At 45.5% G+C, this 16,037-nt stretch overlaps 1 protein-coding gene across 1 annotated transcript in view; it reads left to right on the forward strand.

The window, feature by feature from the left end:
* The first annotated feature begins 411 nt into the window (after positions 1–411).
* Positions 412–16,037, forward strand: part of MYO1E (myosin IE) — a 234,208-nt gene continuing 218,582 nt past the window's right edge. The window contains exon 1 of the mRNA XM_055278318.2: positions 412–1,065. Coding sequence (XP_055134293.1) covers positions 1,063–1,065 — 3 coding nt within the window. The 5' untranslated portion in view covers positions 412–1,062. The remainder of the gene's footprint in view (positions 1,066–16,037) is intronic.

Genomic DNA, 16,037 nt, shown 5'->3' on the forward strand with positions numbered 1-16,037 from the left:
CTTCTGATTGTTTTCAGCAGATGTGTTGGCTGAGGTTGGATGGGGTTTCTTCCCACCTCTCTCCTCTCCTTCCCTCTGCTCACTGCACGTGCAACAACTTTTCTGTCATCAAAACGTGCAAAAAAGAAACAAGAAAGAAAGGAAAGAGAAAGAAAAGAAAAACAGAAAAAAGAAAAGAAAAAGCAGCCGGAAGTCTTCCTTTGTTTTCCAAGGAAATTCAGGTAAAAGGAGGGGTGGGGAAATGATATTTTTGACTTTGCTCACAATCCAGACGTAGGAAAGAAAAAGGATTTCCTTTGGGCTGCTGCCACGACTGTGATGTTTTATGCTGATAAAATATTTCCTTCTTAAAAAAAAGTTCTGGGAAAATCATGCCACTTCAACTTGGAAGCGAAACCCACCCTAACTTTCGTCTTAAAACTCAGCGAAGTGAATGGTTTGCTCCTCTTTCACGAGAGTTTTCTTCCTTACAGTTCGGGTCTTGCTACCAGGAGCCAGCTGGGTCCGCAGCGTTCTTCGGTGGCTGGCGCGGGAGGAGGACTACAGGATCCAGAGATCTTTGGAAACTCCAGCAGCTCCAAGCTTGTTGGCTACTACGATTTCCCTGAGGAGTGACGCTACGAAAACAAACCCTGATTGGTCAGGCCTGAGCTGAGTTCTCCATTTATGGACAGATTGCCCGGCCCGAGCCGAGACTCAGCCAGAGGAGTACGGATTAAGTGGCCGAAGAAAGAGGAGCGAGGAAGTGGAACCAGGCGGACGCTCTGAGCGCATCGGACTCACCTGGGCGGGCGGCGAGCCGCGAGTCCGAGTGGACTCTTGCCCTCCGCAGCATGCGCCCCGCCTGCTAAGCTGCCGCCGTCTCGCCCTCACCTAGCGCCGCCGATCCCGCCTGGATGGAGTCCCCCCTGGGTTCCCATTGGCTCCTGTGAGTGCTTGGGTGTCGGGAGCCTGTTTTTGGCGAGGAGAACCAACTTTTGAAGTTCGCCCAGGAGACTGCGTTCCAGCCCCAGCTCCCCGGCAGCGGGACCCGGCGAAGGCGCGACCGCGGCGCGAGTCACCATGGTGAGTTGGCCGTGCCGCGTCCTAGGACGCCGGACCCGGGGACGGGGCAGGAAGCCCCGGCGTGGTGCACCCACCTTGGGCGCGCTGCCTGGGCCAGGGGTGGAGAAGGTGGACGCGGGAGCCGGCACGTCCCGAGCTCTGATTTCCTGCTGCTTTCCGTAAACCCGGGCCGGGGGAGAGCGAGCGAGGGGCCAAGGAAAACTTTATTCCAAGTCGCCTTCTGCGTCGCGAAACTTTCTGTGGCCGGGTTGCTATGGCTGCCAGCTGTCGGAAGCCAGGGTGCGAGTGCATCGGCTGCGAGGGGCACGGCGCGGGAGGGGGTCTCCTCCTCCTGCTGGGACGTGGGGGGCGCAGCTGGCAGGGGAGGTGCTCGGAGACTCGCGCCGCAGCCGCTGGCGGCGTCCCCTGCCCTCCCCGCGGCCGTGCCCGCCCCGCCCCGGGCACCCTCGCGCCGACTCCCTCTCCTCCCCGCCGCCGCTCCGCCGCCCGGCAGCGCCCGCAGCTGTCCCGCCTGGCAGCGGCACGCGGGCAGGGGCGGTCCCTGGCCTGCCCTGGCGAGGGGCGGCGCGGGCCGCACAAAGGCAGGCGGGGGCGCCAGGTAGCGCGAGCACCTGGCGGCCGGCGGGCTGTCAAGAGCCCGGGCGACCAGGGCGCGGGCGGCAGCCACGCCGCCCCGGACCTGTGCCGGGCGCCGGCCCCGAGGGTCTCCGCGCCCGGGACGCCAAGTAAACACCTCCTGAAGAGGACCCCACCCCTTCCCAAGCGCGAGGGGATCGGGGCTTTTCGGGGATCCAGGGGACGCTTCGCACGGGAAGACGCCCTCGCGAGTTTCAAGTTTGTTGCTCTTTTCCCTTTGGCACTTTGGGAATGTGTGGAAGGGGCCGCCTCTTTGACTTGTGACTTTTCTGCTATTCCAACTCCCCAGTCCAGCTACACTCCCCTCCCTCCCTGTATAACCTTAGCCACCTCCCTTGGGCTTTGGCGTGGTGTACTTTTCTTTCCGGGGCACAAAAGCAAGGACTCTATTTTGAAGAGATCGGCAGTTCATCAGAAAAAAAAAATCTATTGCAAGGCTTCATAGTTTCCACACTTGCTTCTTTTCAAGTAGTCCTGCTTAGGTGGATGATCTCGTCCACTTCTGGTTTGCTGTTGTTTTCTAATGGCTGTGGAAGAGAAGCCAAGTCAAAATGATAACCAGCACAACACTAATTTAAAAATCGATATCCCGATGAGCAGCCTGAGGGAAGTGCAGCAGAGGCCCATCGAATCCTGCACACAAAGCTCAGAAGCCGCCTTGCCCCGTGCTGTTTATTCCAAAGAATGATTACAAACAAACATCAACGAGAAACCTTTCAAGGCATCCTTGGCCAAAGCCTTTTCTTTTTACATAGTCCAAAATTAAGTCACTTTTGCCGCATCTAAGAGAACACTTTATCTATAAATTTCCTCTCCTAGTTTTAAGGTTTAAGAAGTCAGTCTACTCCACGTTACTTTTGGACCCCTCCCCTCACCCCAGCAGAGAAACATTCCCATTGGGCATGTGTTTGGGTAAAGCTACCTCACTGGGTACCTGGTCCCTTGAAGCAATGTGATAGTCCTGGTACTTGAGAATGGCTGTAATCATTTTCCGTGGGTCAATATGTTTATGTCAAGAACTTAAGGAATCTTACTGAATTTAAGTACTTGAGTGGTACCTTGAGGAAATTAACTTCCCCTCAGTTAAACTCATTTTTCATGCGGAATGGACTGAAATATAGTCTAGGCTGCGTTTTCCAAAACCTGGGACACCATGCTTAATTCAGCCCCATTGCAGATGAAGTAGAGGGTTGGTCAAATGCATGCGAAGAAGGCATGCTGTAGGGAAGAGATGGTTCTATCCGAGGACAGTGTGTGACTTACCTATTGATGGGCTCCTTGCCATCAGCACAGATGGACATGTTGTGTGCCGCCAGGCGACATCTGTGCATCAGATATGGTTGCTGAAGTCACAATTCACTGACGGAAAAATTGAAACAGCTGGCTGTTCTGAAACAGGAGATGTGCCATTGATAGATCTACTGGATCCAGAGTGATTTGGCCAAAGTTAATCATTTCTTTCCTGAATTGAAAAATTGTTCATTATGTATGTGAAGTTGCCTTAGAATAGAGCATCATCTTAAATAATCAGAAACCCAAGTTACAATATTGAATGTTTATGTAAGACTCCGTCAAGCCAAATGATACTTCATTTTGTGTTCCACATCTGCCAGGCCTGCCCAAGTTCAGCTGCTTAGAACAGGAAGGGAAAGGACATTACCTTCTTTGGGTGTGGCTGAAGATTAGCGTGGAGGCTAAAATTCATCAGAAGGCCCTTGGTGGCCAGGCACAGTGGCTCACGCTTGTAATCCCAGCACTGTGGGAGGCAGAGGCAGGAGGAATACTTGAGCCCAGGAGTTCAAGACCATCCTGGGTAACATAGTGAGACCCTGTTTCAGTTAAAAAATATTAAGAAGAAGGAGAAGAAAAAGAAGGCCCTTGGCTGGGCTATAGGGAGAACACCTATACCGTGGACTTCTTCTGTGTGAGTGTGTGTGTGTGTGTCTTTTAGGAAGTCTGGTAGCATAGTAGGAGGGCTCTCCATCTGTACTTGAGGCCCTACTAAGACTCATTCAGTTGTGACTCATAAGGAAAATAGCCATTTTCATTTTCTGACTCATGAACACAGTGTACAGCTTGTAGTTCACCTTCTATCTTCCTCCTGAAAACTCAGTTTGGGACACTTCTGTGTCTTGAGAAAACTAAGAACACTACCAGGCAATAGTTACTTGTGTCTTTTTCCTAAGGAGACTTGAAGAAGTTAAAAAAAACCCTGCACATCTTTATAATTTAGTGTAGGTTGTTTAGCAGAGTACAAAAAAATCTCTGTTGACTTTAACCATAATACACATCTAAGGCTTCCTTCATAGAATCTGGGCTTGTCATCATCTGCAAAGGAAGTTCTGCTTTTGTGGCCATGACCAGTTTGGACTCTCTGATAGACTGAAACCCATGGCTGTAGATCTGCTATGTACTTTGGATCCAGAAATTGTGATTCATTTTAATGCAAGGTTTCTGTGCATTAAATATACAGAAATATTTGAGCAAATCTGAATTGACCGTCACCTCAGAACATGTTCAAGATCTGTTCCCTTTTCCTTACTTGCATATACTTGTGAGTAAATTATAGATATGAGACATAAGAATACCCAGGAATAGATTTACATCCTAGAAATCTGATGGATAGCTGATGATAAGGTAGGTAAGTTCCTTTAGGTGATGGCTTGGCATGTATTTAGAAAGTCTGGAATACATTTCAAATGTTTCCTGGGAAGGTAACCTACTTGATTTCCACTGATTAGTTTATCAGATTGCTAGTAGTCTCCTAGTCAAAACAACACAATACAACAAAACAAAACCACAAAGGAATGGGATCAAGCACCAAAAAAGTTTTGATGGAGGCAAAGGGTTAGGGAAATACCTAGAGTCTGGGATATTATCTAGGGACAAGTGTGAGTGGGCCATCCTAGTGGGAAATATTTGACAGCCCAGGCATCTCCTTGGAGAGAAAACGAGTGGAGCAGTGGATGGAGAGGGATGGAGAAGTATAAGAAGCTGACACTTACTGAAGTTGAAAGTCACCTGCACCACACTTTTGCTGAGGACTACAGCCTTGTCAGTGGTTGCAAACTTTTTTTTTTTTTTTGAGTTGGAGTCTCTCACTGTCGCCCGGGCTGGAGTACAGTGGCGCGATGTCAACTCACTGCAACCTCCGCCTCGCGTCTTCAAACGATTCTCCTGCCTCAGCCTCCCAAGCAGCTGGGATTACAGGCACCTGCCACCACGTCCAGCTAATATTTTGTATTTTTAGTAGAGACGGGGTTCCACTATGTTGGCGAGGCTGGTCTCAAACTCCTGACCTCGTGATCCTCCCACCTCGGCCTCCCAAAGTGCTGGGATTGCAGGCATAAGCCATCGCGCCCAGCCAGTGGTTGCAAACTTAAATGTCTTATAATTTGGTGGAGGGAGGCTGGCCTCTAGAGAGTAAATATGGAATATATGCGCCATTCAAGGAGGCACCACTACTTGATTCTAGGCCATGGTTATATTGACCATATTACCAAATTATCTTGTTTTTCAAGAGAAGCTAGAAATCTAGATTTTTATGCTATATCTGCCCGTTATTTTTATTTATTTTGAGACAGAGTTTCGCTCTTGTCGCCCAGGCTGGAGTGCACTGGCGTGATCTCGGTTCACGACAACTTCCGCCTCCCAGGTTCAAGCAGTTCTCCTGTCTCAGCCTCCTGAATAGCTGGGATTACAGGCCCCGCCACCACGCCCGCCTAATTTTTGTATTTTTAGTAGAGACATGTTGGCCAGGCTGGTCTCAAACTCCTGACCTCAGGTGATCTGCCTGCCTCAGCCTCTCAAAGTTCTGGGACTACAGACGTGAGCCACCACGACCGGCCTCTGCCAATTTTTGTATGTGATTTGATCATCTCAGAGGGGCCAAACACACCTGCAGCTTAGCTGTTTGCAGCCACTTTATTGTAAGTCTTAACATGGTATCCTTCTGTGAACCACGGTGATTCTTCTCATTCACTCACCAGGAAGAATGTCTAAATGTTCACTACACACCCAGTAGTGACATTCAATATTTATTGATACATCCACACCTTCCTACTGGGTCTCCCTAAAGACAGGGAATTGCCTGGTATTTTCAGCCCATGCACTCTCTAAGCTATTATAACAGGGAAAATCTGCATCCAGCTGCTACTGTTTGGCGCTATCTCAACACCTGTGTAGGATGGTTCCACGAGTGGTGAGGCTGCAAACTGAGCTTTTCTCTTCAACCCTTCAACTCCTTCCTCCACTGAAAATGCCATGGCCTCCAATGTCACATGATGGCTTCTTGTTTTTCACTCCTTTTTCAGTTGAATCTCATGAATTGGAGGTCTGTCTCAGGAGTTATCCTGAGGGTTAGATAATGAGCAGCGGCCAGCATTCTGATAACTTAGAATACAACGTTTTGCCTCTGTGCCTAGTGTGGGCATGTGATGAGCTTCCGTGAGACTCAGTGAAAGACAACATATAGTCTTGCGTTTCCTCATGAGACAAGTATGGGGCCTTATTATTTGTTGGGAATTTGAGAAAGCTCTTTTTATCTGCTTCAAAAAGCAGAAATATTTTAAATCTTCTATGTAAGTGCAAGGTATTATAAGCTTCATGGTAGGATATATAGGAATTATGTAGTCATGGTTTTCCAAGTTTGAGTCATCCCTTTTTTTTGCAAAAATGCAGCAACTTGTGTTTTTACCAATCTGTGATTAAAATGTTTCTTAATGGTGAGTTTTTAAAAAATTCTTTTTTCTTTTTCTCACCATGCTGAGATGATATTTACAGAGTAAATAAGAGGTTAAAGGTTAAATGCCAAAGGTATTAAAATAAACAGCCTTATAAGCACATTCTGTGATAGTGGTAAACAAATTGTGTTTTGAATTTCAATTTCAGAATTTATGTTGGCAGAGACAAAAGGTTTTGGGGCATCCTAAGCAAAGTATTTTTTCCATGTATCTTTGGGACAGCCACACTTAAGTACAACTGCAAAAGCCAGCCCTAACATAGTGACATGGACTTTGACAACCCATAGAACTTAAACTGTACATGTGAATGAAGTTGGCCCTCCCTTCTGAGTTACCACCATGAGAATGACGTCTTTGCTGTTGTTCAAAGCACTTTTGAATGGTCATTTATGAGCTATGTAATAAAACCTATTTTTTGCCGGGTGTGGTGGCTCAGGCCTTTACCTTAAAAAAATTTTTAAAAATTAGCCAGGTGTGGTGGCACGCACTGTAGTCCCAGTTACTTGGGAGGCTGCGGTGGGAGGAATCCTTGAGCTTAGGAGTTCAAGTATGCAGTGAGCTGTGGCTGTGGCACTGCAGCCTGGGTGAGAGTGAGAGAGAGAGAGAAAGAGAGAGAGAGAAAAAAGAAAGAGACAGGGCTGGGCCCTGTGGTTCACGCCTGTAATCCCAGCACTTTGGGAGGCCGAGGTGGGCAGATCACCTGAGATCAGGAGTTTGAGACTGGCCTGGCCAACCTGGTGAAACCCTGTCTCTATTAAAAATACAAAAGTAGCCGGGTGTGGTGGCGCACACCTTTAATCCCAGCTACTCGGGAGGCTGAGGCAGGAGAATCACTTGAACCTGGGAGGCGGAGGTTGCAGTGAGCCTAGGTCAGGCCATTGCACTCCAGCCTGGGCAACAAGAGTGAGACTCTGTCTCAAAAGAGAAAGAAAGGAAGAAGAGGGAAGGAGGGAGGGCCTTATTTTTTAGTTTTTAACTCCTTAGTGCCCAGTGTGATCATTCCTGTTACTCACCAGACTTTGCACTACATCTCTCTCTGGTGTTTCCAGAAGTTACATTGTGCCTCAAAGGCAGAACAATTAGCCCCGCTAAAGATATGCAGTATCCAGCAGGTCCCTCTTTCCTGGAATAAGTATAAGAACTGCTCTGAAGGAGGCACACTCTCTTGGGTCTTTTGAGCTGTGATAATATTTGTTACAAATTTATTTATAGCACTTTATGGTCATATGCTACATTATAGAAAGTAAAACATAGGCTACATTGTAGAAAGCCCAGAAGAGAGTTTAAAAACTCTATCCTAAATCCATTTGTTAACTTCACAGAGAGATCTAGAGACGTTAAATGACTTCCAAAGTCTCATAGCTAGTTTTTAGCTGAGCTGGTGCCAGAATCCAAGTTAGATCTGATCCAGTGCAGATCTAACCTTATTAGATCCCAGTCTAATAAGGTTTTTCTTACCAAACAGTGGTGGGAATAATTCTTAAAGAGTCTGGACATGACCAGGTAGTTTTCTTTCTGGGACTTTTCAAGAAAGTCTACTTGCAGGTGGAAGGTTACTGTACTACATTATAAGAAATTTAGAAGAATTCAGCCGGGCGCGGTGGCTAACGCCTGTAATCCCAACACTTTGGAAGGCCGAGGTGGGGGGATCACTTGAGGTCAGGCGTCCGAGACCAGCCTGGCCAACATGGTGAAACCCTGTCTCTACTAAAAATACAAAAATTAGCTGGGCGTGGTGGCAGGCGCCTGTAATCTCAGCTACTTGGGAGGCTGAGGCAGGAGAATCGCTTGAACCTGGGAGGCTGAGGTTGCAGTGAGCTGGATCGCGCCATTGCACTCCAGCCTGGGGACAAGAGCGAGACTTCGTCTCAAAAAAGAAAAAAAAAAAAGAAAAAGAAATTTAGAAGAATTGACCCATAGTACCCCCACACCCTAACACAGTAATTATTTGTGTCTTTGTGTTTCCTTCCAGTCTATTCAAACTCATTGTTTGTTTGTTTTTCTTGAGATGGAGTCTCACTGTATCGCCCAGGCTGGAGTGCAGTGGCACAATCTTGGCTCACTGCAACCTCCCTCTGCCTCCCAGGTTCAAGTGATTCTCCTGCCTCAACCTCCTGAGTAGCTGGGGTTACAGGTACACGCTACCACGCCTGGCCAACTTTTTTATTTTTAGTAGAGACAGGGTTTCACCATGTTGGCCAGGCTGGTCTTGAACTCCTGGCCTCAAGTGACCCACCTTGGCCTCCCAAAGTGCTGGGATTATAGGCGTGTGCCACCACACCAGGCCTCGAACACATTGTTTTTATGTGGTTGTAATTATGGGGCAAATATACAATTTGTGCTCTGTATTTTTCCACTTGTTTTAGAAATCCTTTTTCTTGATAAGCATATTTGTTACATTTTGGTGGCAGTGTTATCATCCCAAGTAGTCTGATTACCCACTGGGTGTCATAACTGTATGGAGACTTCCTCCAGAAGTGTGTACAGGGGAGAGTTCCTCCTTCCACCCACTAGAACTCTGTGGTCAGTAATGGGCTGCTTAATCTTTGGCTCCTGAAATATGAAGCCCCCTCTTTGGGTGAGCTTGGGATGCATACTCCACATTCCCAGGTTCTAGCCCAAACGTGCCTACCATTGGTGCTCCCCCTGGATTCTGGCGTTGACACTCAAATATGTGACACCAGTGGGTACTCAGACCTCTAGGTCTTCCTTGGCAAATATGAGTGGTCCTACCAGAGAACGGGAGTGGTTGGAGATGGACAGCTTTGAACCCCAAAGTGGAGAGAAGACATTGCCATGGCAAGGGAGGTTAGCATACAGGCTTGGTGAATTAGAGCTGGGCATGGTGGCTCAGGCCTGTTATCCCAGCACTTTGGGAGGCCGAGAGGGCAGATCACTTGAGGTCAGGAGTTCGAGACCAGCCTGGCCAACATGTTGAAACCCCCATCTCTACTAAAAATACAAAAAAATTAGCTGGGCGGGGTGGCAGGCGCCTATAATCCCAGCTACTCAGGAGGCTGAGGCAGGAGAATCGCTTGAAATGGGAGGCAGAGGTTGCGGTGAACCAAGATCGTGCCACTGCACTCCAGTCTGGGTGACAGAGCAAGATTCCGTCTCCAAAAAGATAAATTAGGTTCTCCGCCTCTGCTTATGAGAAGCTCCCCGTATAGAGGAGAAATGATAACAAAAGGCTTCCATATACATGATTTCATTTCATTCTAGCACCAGTGTTGGTTTTTATTGCCATTTTACAGGTAAGAAAATCAAAGTGTAGTGAGGGGAGGGGAATTATTCAGGGCCACACAATTTGTATGTAACCAACCAGATCTGCTAAGTCTGTGCTCTTTCAAAAGCAGTTCAATAAATTATTTCTAAATTTGACAATGCCGAGTCCAAGTATTTGCATACTTTTTCATTATTTCACATACTCCTGAGGGAAGGTAAGGCTGATAGAAAATCATCAATTTTGGTTGATTTTATTCAGTAATACCAGAGTGGGATAATTTAGACTTAAGAACATTGTCTGTTACGAGTAGTAGTGTTCTGAGTTTTAATTTCCTTGCTTTGGGACTTTGCCATAGAGACTAGAAGATGTCATAGTGAGAGCAAGCATAAAAGTAAAAGAAAGTCATACTGGCCGGGCGTGGTGGCTCACGCCTGTAATCCCAGCACTTTGGGAGGCTGAGGCAGGTGAATCATGAGGTCAGGAGATGGAGACCATCCTGGCTAACACGGCGAAACCCCATCTCTACTAAAAATGCAAAAAAAATTAGCCGGGCGTGGTGGCGGCCGCTAGTAGTCCCAGCTACTCGGGAGGCTGAGGCGGGAGAATGGCGTGAACCTGGGAGGCGGAGCTTGCAGTGAGCCGAGATTGTGCCACTGCATTCCAGCCTGGGCGACAGAGAGACTGTGTCTCAAAAAAAAACAAGAAAGTCATACTAGAAGGCTCTCTAATCTTAACTAAGATTAAAAAAATAGAAAATAGGAAAATGAGATAACAACAGAGATTTAGCTGTTTAATTCTTATATACATTACGGAATACAACAACAACAAAATTAGAATATCACATTGTTGGTGTCTTAGTAATTTCTTTGGTGTGACTACCATTTGATGTTGACAGCAATTTAGGATAACATTACATGGTCACAGAATGTTTTGGACAATATTTTCTGATTCTAAGAAATTTTCAATGAAAAATAGCTGTTTTTAGTGTCCTAGGAAGATGCAGACCTTACAGAAAAATTTAGATTTAAATGCAGAAGCATCTAATAAGCTATTTTAAGAATGTAAGTAAAGATAGCTTCCTTTAAGGCTTGGGAATGCTGTAATGCAGAAATATGCATCAATGCAAAATGATGACAATGCCCTTTCCCCACATCAGATTATCAGAGGTTCCTAACATTTGGATGGGAGAATGTCCTGAGGTCCTCTGAGAATATGTTGGAAGCTACTGACCTGTTCCCTGACAGTGTTTATAATAACAAATAAACTTTCCACAGATCATGAGAACAAACAAAACAGGAACAATCTAAATGTTCATTAGAAGAGATATACATGTGGCTTATTTGATAATATGGTATCAATATGGATAGGTGTCACAAGGGTAGTGTTTGGTAAAGAAGCAAGTTGTAGAAAGATGCATATCTGAAGCCATTTAAGAAAAATGTCAAAAACACAAAATAAGACTATGTTATTTGGGGGTCTATACATTTATTTTTGTATGTGTATATATATGTATTTGTGTGTATATTATTAAAAAAAATACAGGCCGGGCGTGGTGGCTCATGCTTGTAATCCTAGCACTTTGGAAGGCCGAAGCGGGTGGATCACCTGAGGTCAGGAGTTCGAGACTAGCCTGGCCAACATAGCGAAACCCCGTCTCTACTAAAAATACAAAAATTAGCCTGGTGTGGTGGTAGACGCCCGTAATCCTAGCTACTCGGAAGGCTGAGGCAGGAGAATCGTTTGAACCCAGGAAGTGGAGGTTGCAGTAAGCTGAGATCATTCCACTGCACTCCAGCCTGGGCGATACAGCAAGACTCTGTCTCAAAAAAAAAAATAATAATAATTAAAAAAAAATAAATCCACAGACTAGAAAGATCCACACCAAGTTCAAAATACTGAAGGGGGAAAGAGGAAAGGGAGACGACCAAGTCAGTAATGTTTTATTTGCTTTACATATAGAAAAATCCAAAGCAAATATGATGAGACATTATTAATTCTAAGCAGTTGTACATATATATTTCTTTGTTATTCTCTGTAGTTTTAACATCTTTTCTCAGTTCAGATGAAAAAATGCATATAAATATAATTCTTCATTTAACTTCAGGAGTTTTATAAACCCCTGAAGCCCATACAGTAGCATTCCAAGAATTACAACAAACATTGTGTTGAAATGAGTATTAGGGAGTGTGGTCAATTTTGGATCTATGTCAGGTTATTTCAATGACAGTTGACATACAGTCGCATCAATAGTGAGTCCCACTAACTATTGTGTAAAGAGCCATTAGGGGATATGTCTCCCAATGTTCAATACATCTTAGCTCTGCTTAGCCACCTTTTCTTGTGTTGCTTTCAGTGTGACCAATCACCCAAACTCAGTAACTTAAATAAGCGTTTATTCTTTCTTATGATTTTGTGCACTGGCATGGCAGTTCTGGTCTCAGCTGGTTCATTCAATCACTGTGGTCAGCTAGTGGCTTGGCTGGGAATGGATGATCTAGGGTGGCCTCACTCACATGTCTGGTAGTTGGTCCAATCTCAGCTGGGGCCATGGGATGGCTTGGCCATGTGTCTCTTGTCACAACAGGCTAGCTCTGGCTTGTTTCCATAGTAGTGGTCACACCACAGGGTTCCCAAGAAAAGCAAGGGTACAAGCTCCAGGGCACACGCATTTTTCAACCTTTGCTTGCATCATGCTTGCTATTATCCGCATTGGCTGAAGCAAGTCACACTGTCAAGTCCAGAGTCATTGTGGAAGAGGGACTGCCCAAGGGCTCAGATTCAGTTCCCCACTCTCAACCTTTTCTGTCAACTTTCCCACATTGCGTGAATACTTGGAGGCAGGAATAGATTGGGTGGTAGCTCCAGTTTTCTCTGGCTGATCCCCTGAACCCCTGTGTTTGACAGAAGCCAGCATGGCTGCTGCACTGTCTGCTGCTGCTTTCTCAAGCAAGGCATGAGGAATTGGAGCTGAAGTCCTTTTGTATTGATGAGGCTCAGTCTCATTCTAAAACTGCTGTCTTTTGTTGGGGGAAAAAAAGGGCAAAAACAGAAGCTAACAAGAAGAAGAAAAATCATTTTCTATCTGCTAAAGTGTGCTTTACAAGAATAACAAACATTTTACATAAAGTCCAAAGTTAGAGAGCAATGAATCATGCCAAACCATGCTGGGCTCAATGGCCTGCTGGACAGAAAGGGGAATGCAGGCCTTTCAAGGTGGGGGCAATACTTCTTGCTGCCCAATTCGGCATTTTCACCCACCTCTGAGCTGTCCATGTGGAGAAAGACATTCCTCACACAGACAAAAATTCTTTTTTTTTCCCCTTGGTTGAAAGTCATGTCTTTTGGACTGTAAGATGGTTCTCAAAATAACCCTGTGTCAATTCCATATTCTGTGAGCCACAGATTGTGCTATCTGTGGGCTCCTCAGGATGTGAATCGAGTAGGATTAGTTTAGCTTCATGCCCAGGCCTTGTACAGGACATGAAAAATTCCTTAACCTACTAATCTTTCACTTTGACTTTTTGTTCTGTCTCTCAATCAAAAATTTAAAAATACGTAAGTGGAGAGAAAACAAATCCCTCAACTTCAACAATTGACAACTCATGACCAATCTTGTTTTCACTGTTCTTATCTTCTCCTAGTTTCTTTAGAAGCAAATCCTAGATAGCATACCATTTCATCCACAAATATCTCCATATTATATTGGCTTTCACATAGAACAAAGCTAGACACTAACTGCTCATTGGACTGAAAGAAGAGATATACTCAGAGAACCAAAGCAAATAGCTTCCCTTTAACTTTTAATAGGAGTGGCTTTGTTTTATAGAACGATGTAGGCATCTCCAGCCACTGAGGGGACTTCTTCAAGCTTGGCCCAGCCTCATCCACAGAAGGATCTGGCAGTGATACCTTGGCATTCATAGTCTCAGTGTGCAGGACAGCATTGGTTCCCCACCTTACAGTCCCAACTGTACCTAGGCACTACTCATATGTATCATGGTAATGGCTGTGGAAAATAATATCCCTCCCTCCCTCCCTCCCTCCCTTCCTCTCTTCCTCTTTTTAGAGATGGGGTGTTGCTTTGTTGCCCAGGCTGGTCTCAAACTCCTGGCCTCAAGTGATCCTCCCATCTCAGCCTCCCAAAGTGCTGGGATTACAGGTGTGAGCCACCATGCGCAGCCTCTTTCTTTTTCGACAGAGTCTTGCTCTGTCACCCAGGCTGAAGTGCAGTGGTGTGATCTTGTCTCACTGTAGCCTCAACCTCCTGGGCTCAAGAGAACCTCCCATCTCAGCCTCTTGAGTATCTGGGACTACAGGCATGAACTGCCATGCTAGCTAATTTTAAAAAATATATATATATATATATATAATATATAAATTTATATATATATAAAATATATATATATATTTTACAGGGTCTCACTGTGTTGCTCAGGCTAGTCTAGAACTCCTGGTCTCCAGCAATCCTCCTGCCTTGGTGGCCCAAAATGCTGGGATTATAGGTGAGAGCTACTGTGCCCAACCTTGTTTCTTCCAGTGACCAAATAGCTTTAAATATAGAATGTCAAGATGAGAAGTATCCTGGAGACCACTTCCAGGGTAGTCTATGAAATTGTTTGTGTCCATGTTCATTCTTATGTGAATTTTTTCCTGGGAAAAAGATTCATAAATCCCCAATATGGTTCATGGTCTCCCCAAGTGACCCTTTAAGGTCCAGAGAATTGTAGTGGCCTGACCTAGATCTCTCAGTTACTTGGCAAGGTAATAGCAGAGTTGTCCCTAGAATACAAGTCTCTTGACCCACAGTTCAGGAATTATGGTTGTAAACCTGCTTTTACTGGAAATGTTTGAAAATCAAACATAATAGAGTATTAGAAGAGAGGTTCAAAGTGGTAAATTCTTCTGTGATCACAAAGAGAAATGCATTCAATACAGACTCCAAATAAATATAAGTCAGGGACATAAAGTTTTTACTTTATATAAATAATTGAAAACCCATTTTCCTGTTGAGGATACATTGATATTAATTATAAAATTAGTATTTAATAGTTGAAGGCACATAAGAAATTGCTGGGCCTTAATATCTGGACTCGAGCAGATTTCTATGCTTTGTTTATATGATCTAGAACTAGCGCTTGGGGTGTAGAAAAACTGGGATGGCCTTTTCCTTCTAGCTCTTTCTCTCACACACCCCCACACCCCAAACCCATCCTCCAACTAGTGTCCTTTTCTTTCCCCACAAGGCCTCTTGCCCATCCTCTCCTTGAAGCATTCATCTGGACTTGGAAAGGATGAGGAGAGCTGGAGAAGGCAGGAGACATAGTTTGCACCTGCTGAGAAGTGAGGAAACATAACTAAGGCCACTAAACGAAAGGGAGCTCTCTCCTCCTCCACATCCTCCTCATTCTCCTCTTCCTCCTCTTCCTCTTTCTCCTTTTTGTCCTCCTCCTCCTCCTCCCTAAGGCTCTGTTGATCCTCCTTGGTCCAGCCCTGCTTAGCAACTCTCCAAGCAAGCATGGAGGACAATGTGGCAAGCATTGTTTGCTCTACGGAGACAGGGAGACACCGTCCTCTTTGTTTGGGGCTATGAGTCAAGAGTCTTCAGTTTTTTGCAGCAGTTGTATTTAAGTGTCAGTTGACAAAAGTGAATTTTATATGCTCCAGTTAAGATGTAGTGAATTGTGACATTCTACCACTTGCCAAGTCCTATGATTCCACCTCTGCAGTGTGGCTACACTCACCTATATCAGCTGACCAAATTCATCCACTTTGTGTTTCCCTTTCAGGCTTAGATGTTCTCCATCTTCAGCTTGTATCTGGCTGGAATCAGTTCACTCACCTTCTCCATCCCATCAGTCTAATTCTTCTTTTAGACCAGCCTTAACTCTGCCTTCTTGAGCCTCATCACTGAAAATTACCTCCTTGGCCAGGTATGGTGGCTCAGGCCTGTAATCCCAGCACTTTGGGAGGCCAAGGTAGGCGGATCACCTGAGGTCAGGAGTTTGAGACCAGCCTGGCCAACATGGTGAAATCCTGTCTCTACTAAAAATACAAAAAAAATTTCATGAGCACTTTATCTATAAAGATCTTATAATTGTTAATGTGCATTTTATCTTTCCTTCTGATCAGTTACTTTTCAGATAGAATCCTTTCTTGTTCAGCTTTCTATCCCAGCCTCTCCTCTCCCCATTCCCACCTCCCCTCTTTGTTTCTTGACTTCCAATACTGAGTATACGATACTATTTTAAAACTTAATGAGAGGACCAGGCGCGGTGGCTCACACCCGTAATCCCAGCACTTTGAGAGGCTGAGGTGGGTGGATCACCTGAGGTCAGGAGTTCAAGACCAGCCTGGTCAACAGGGTGAAA

This window comes from Symphalangus syndactylus, chromosome 5 (genome assembly GCF_028878055.3).
Source record: "Symphalangus syndactylus isolate Jambi chromosome 5, NHGRI_mSymSyn1-v2.1_pri, whole genome shotgun sequence".
NCBI lineage: Eukaryota > Metazoa > Chordata > Mammalia > Primates > Hylobatidae > Symphalangus > Symphalangus syndactylus.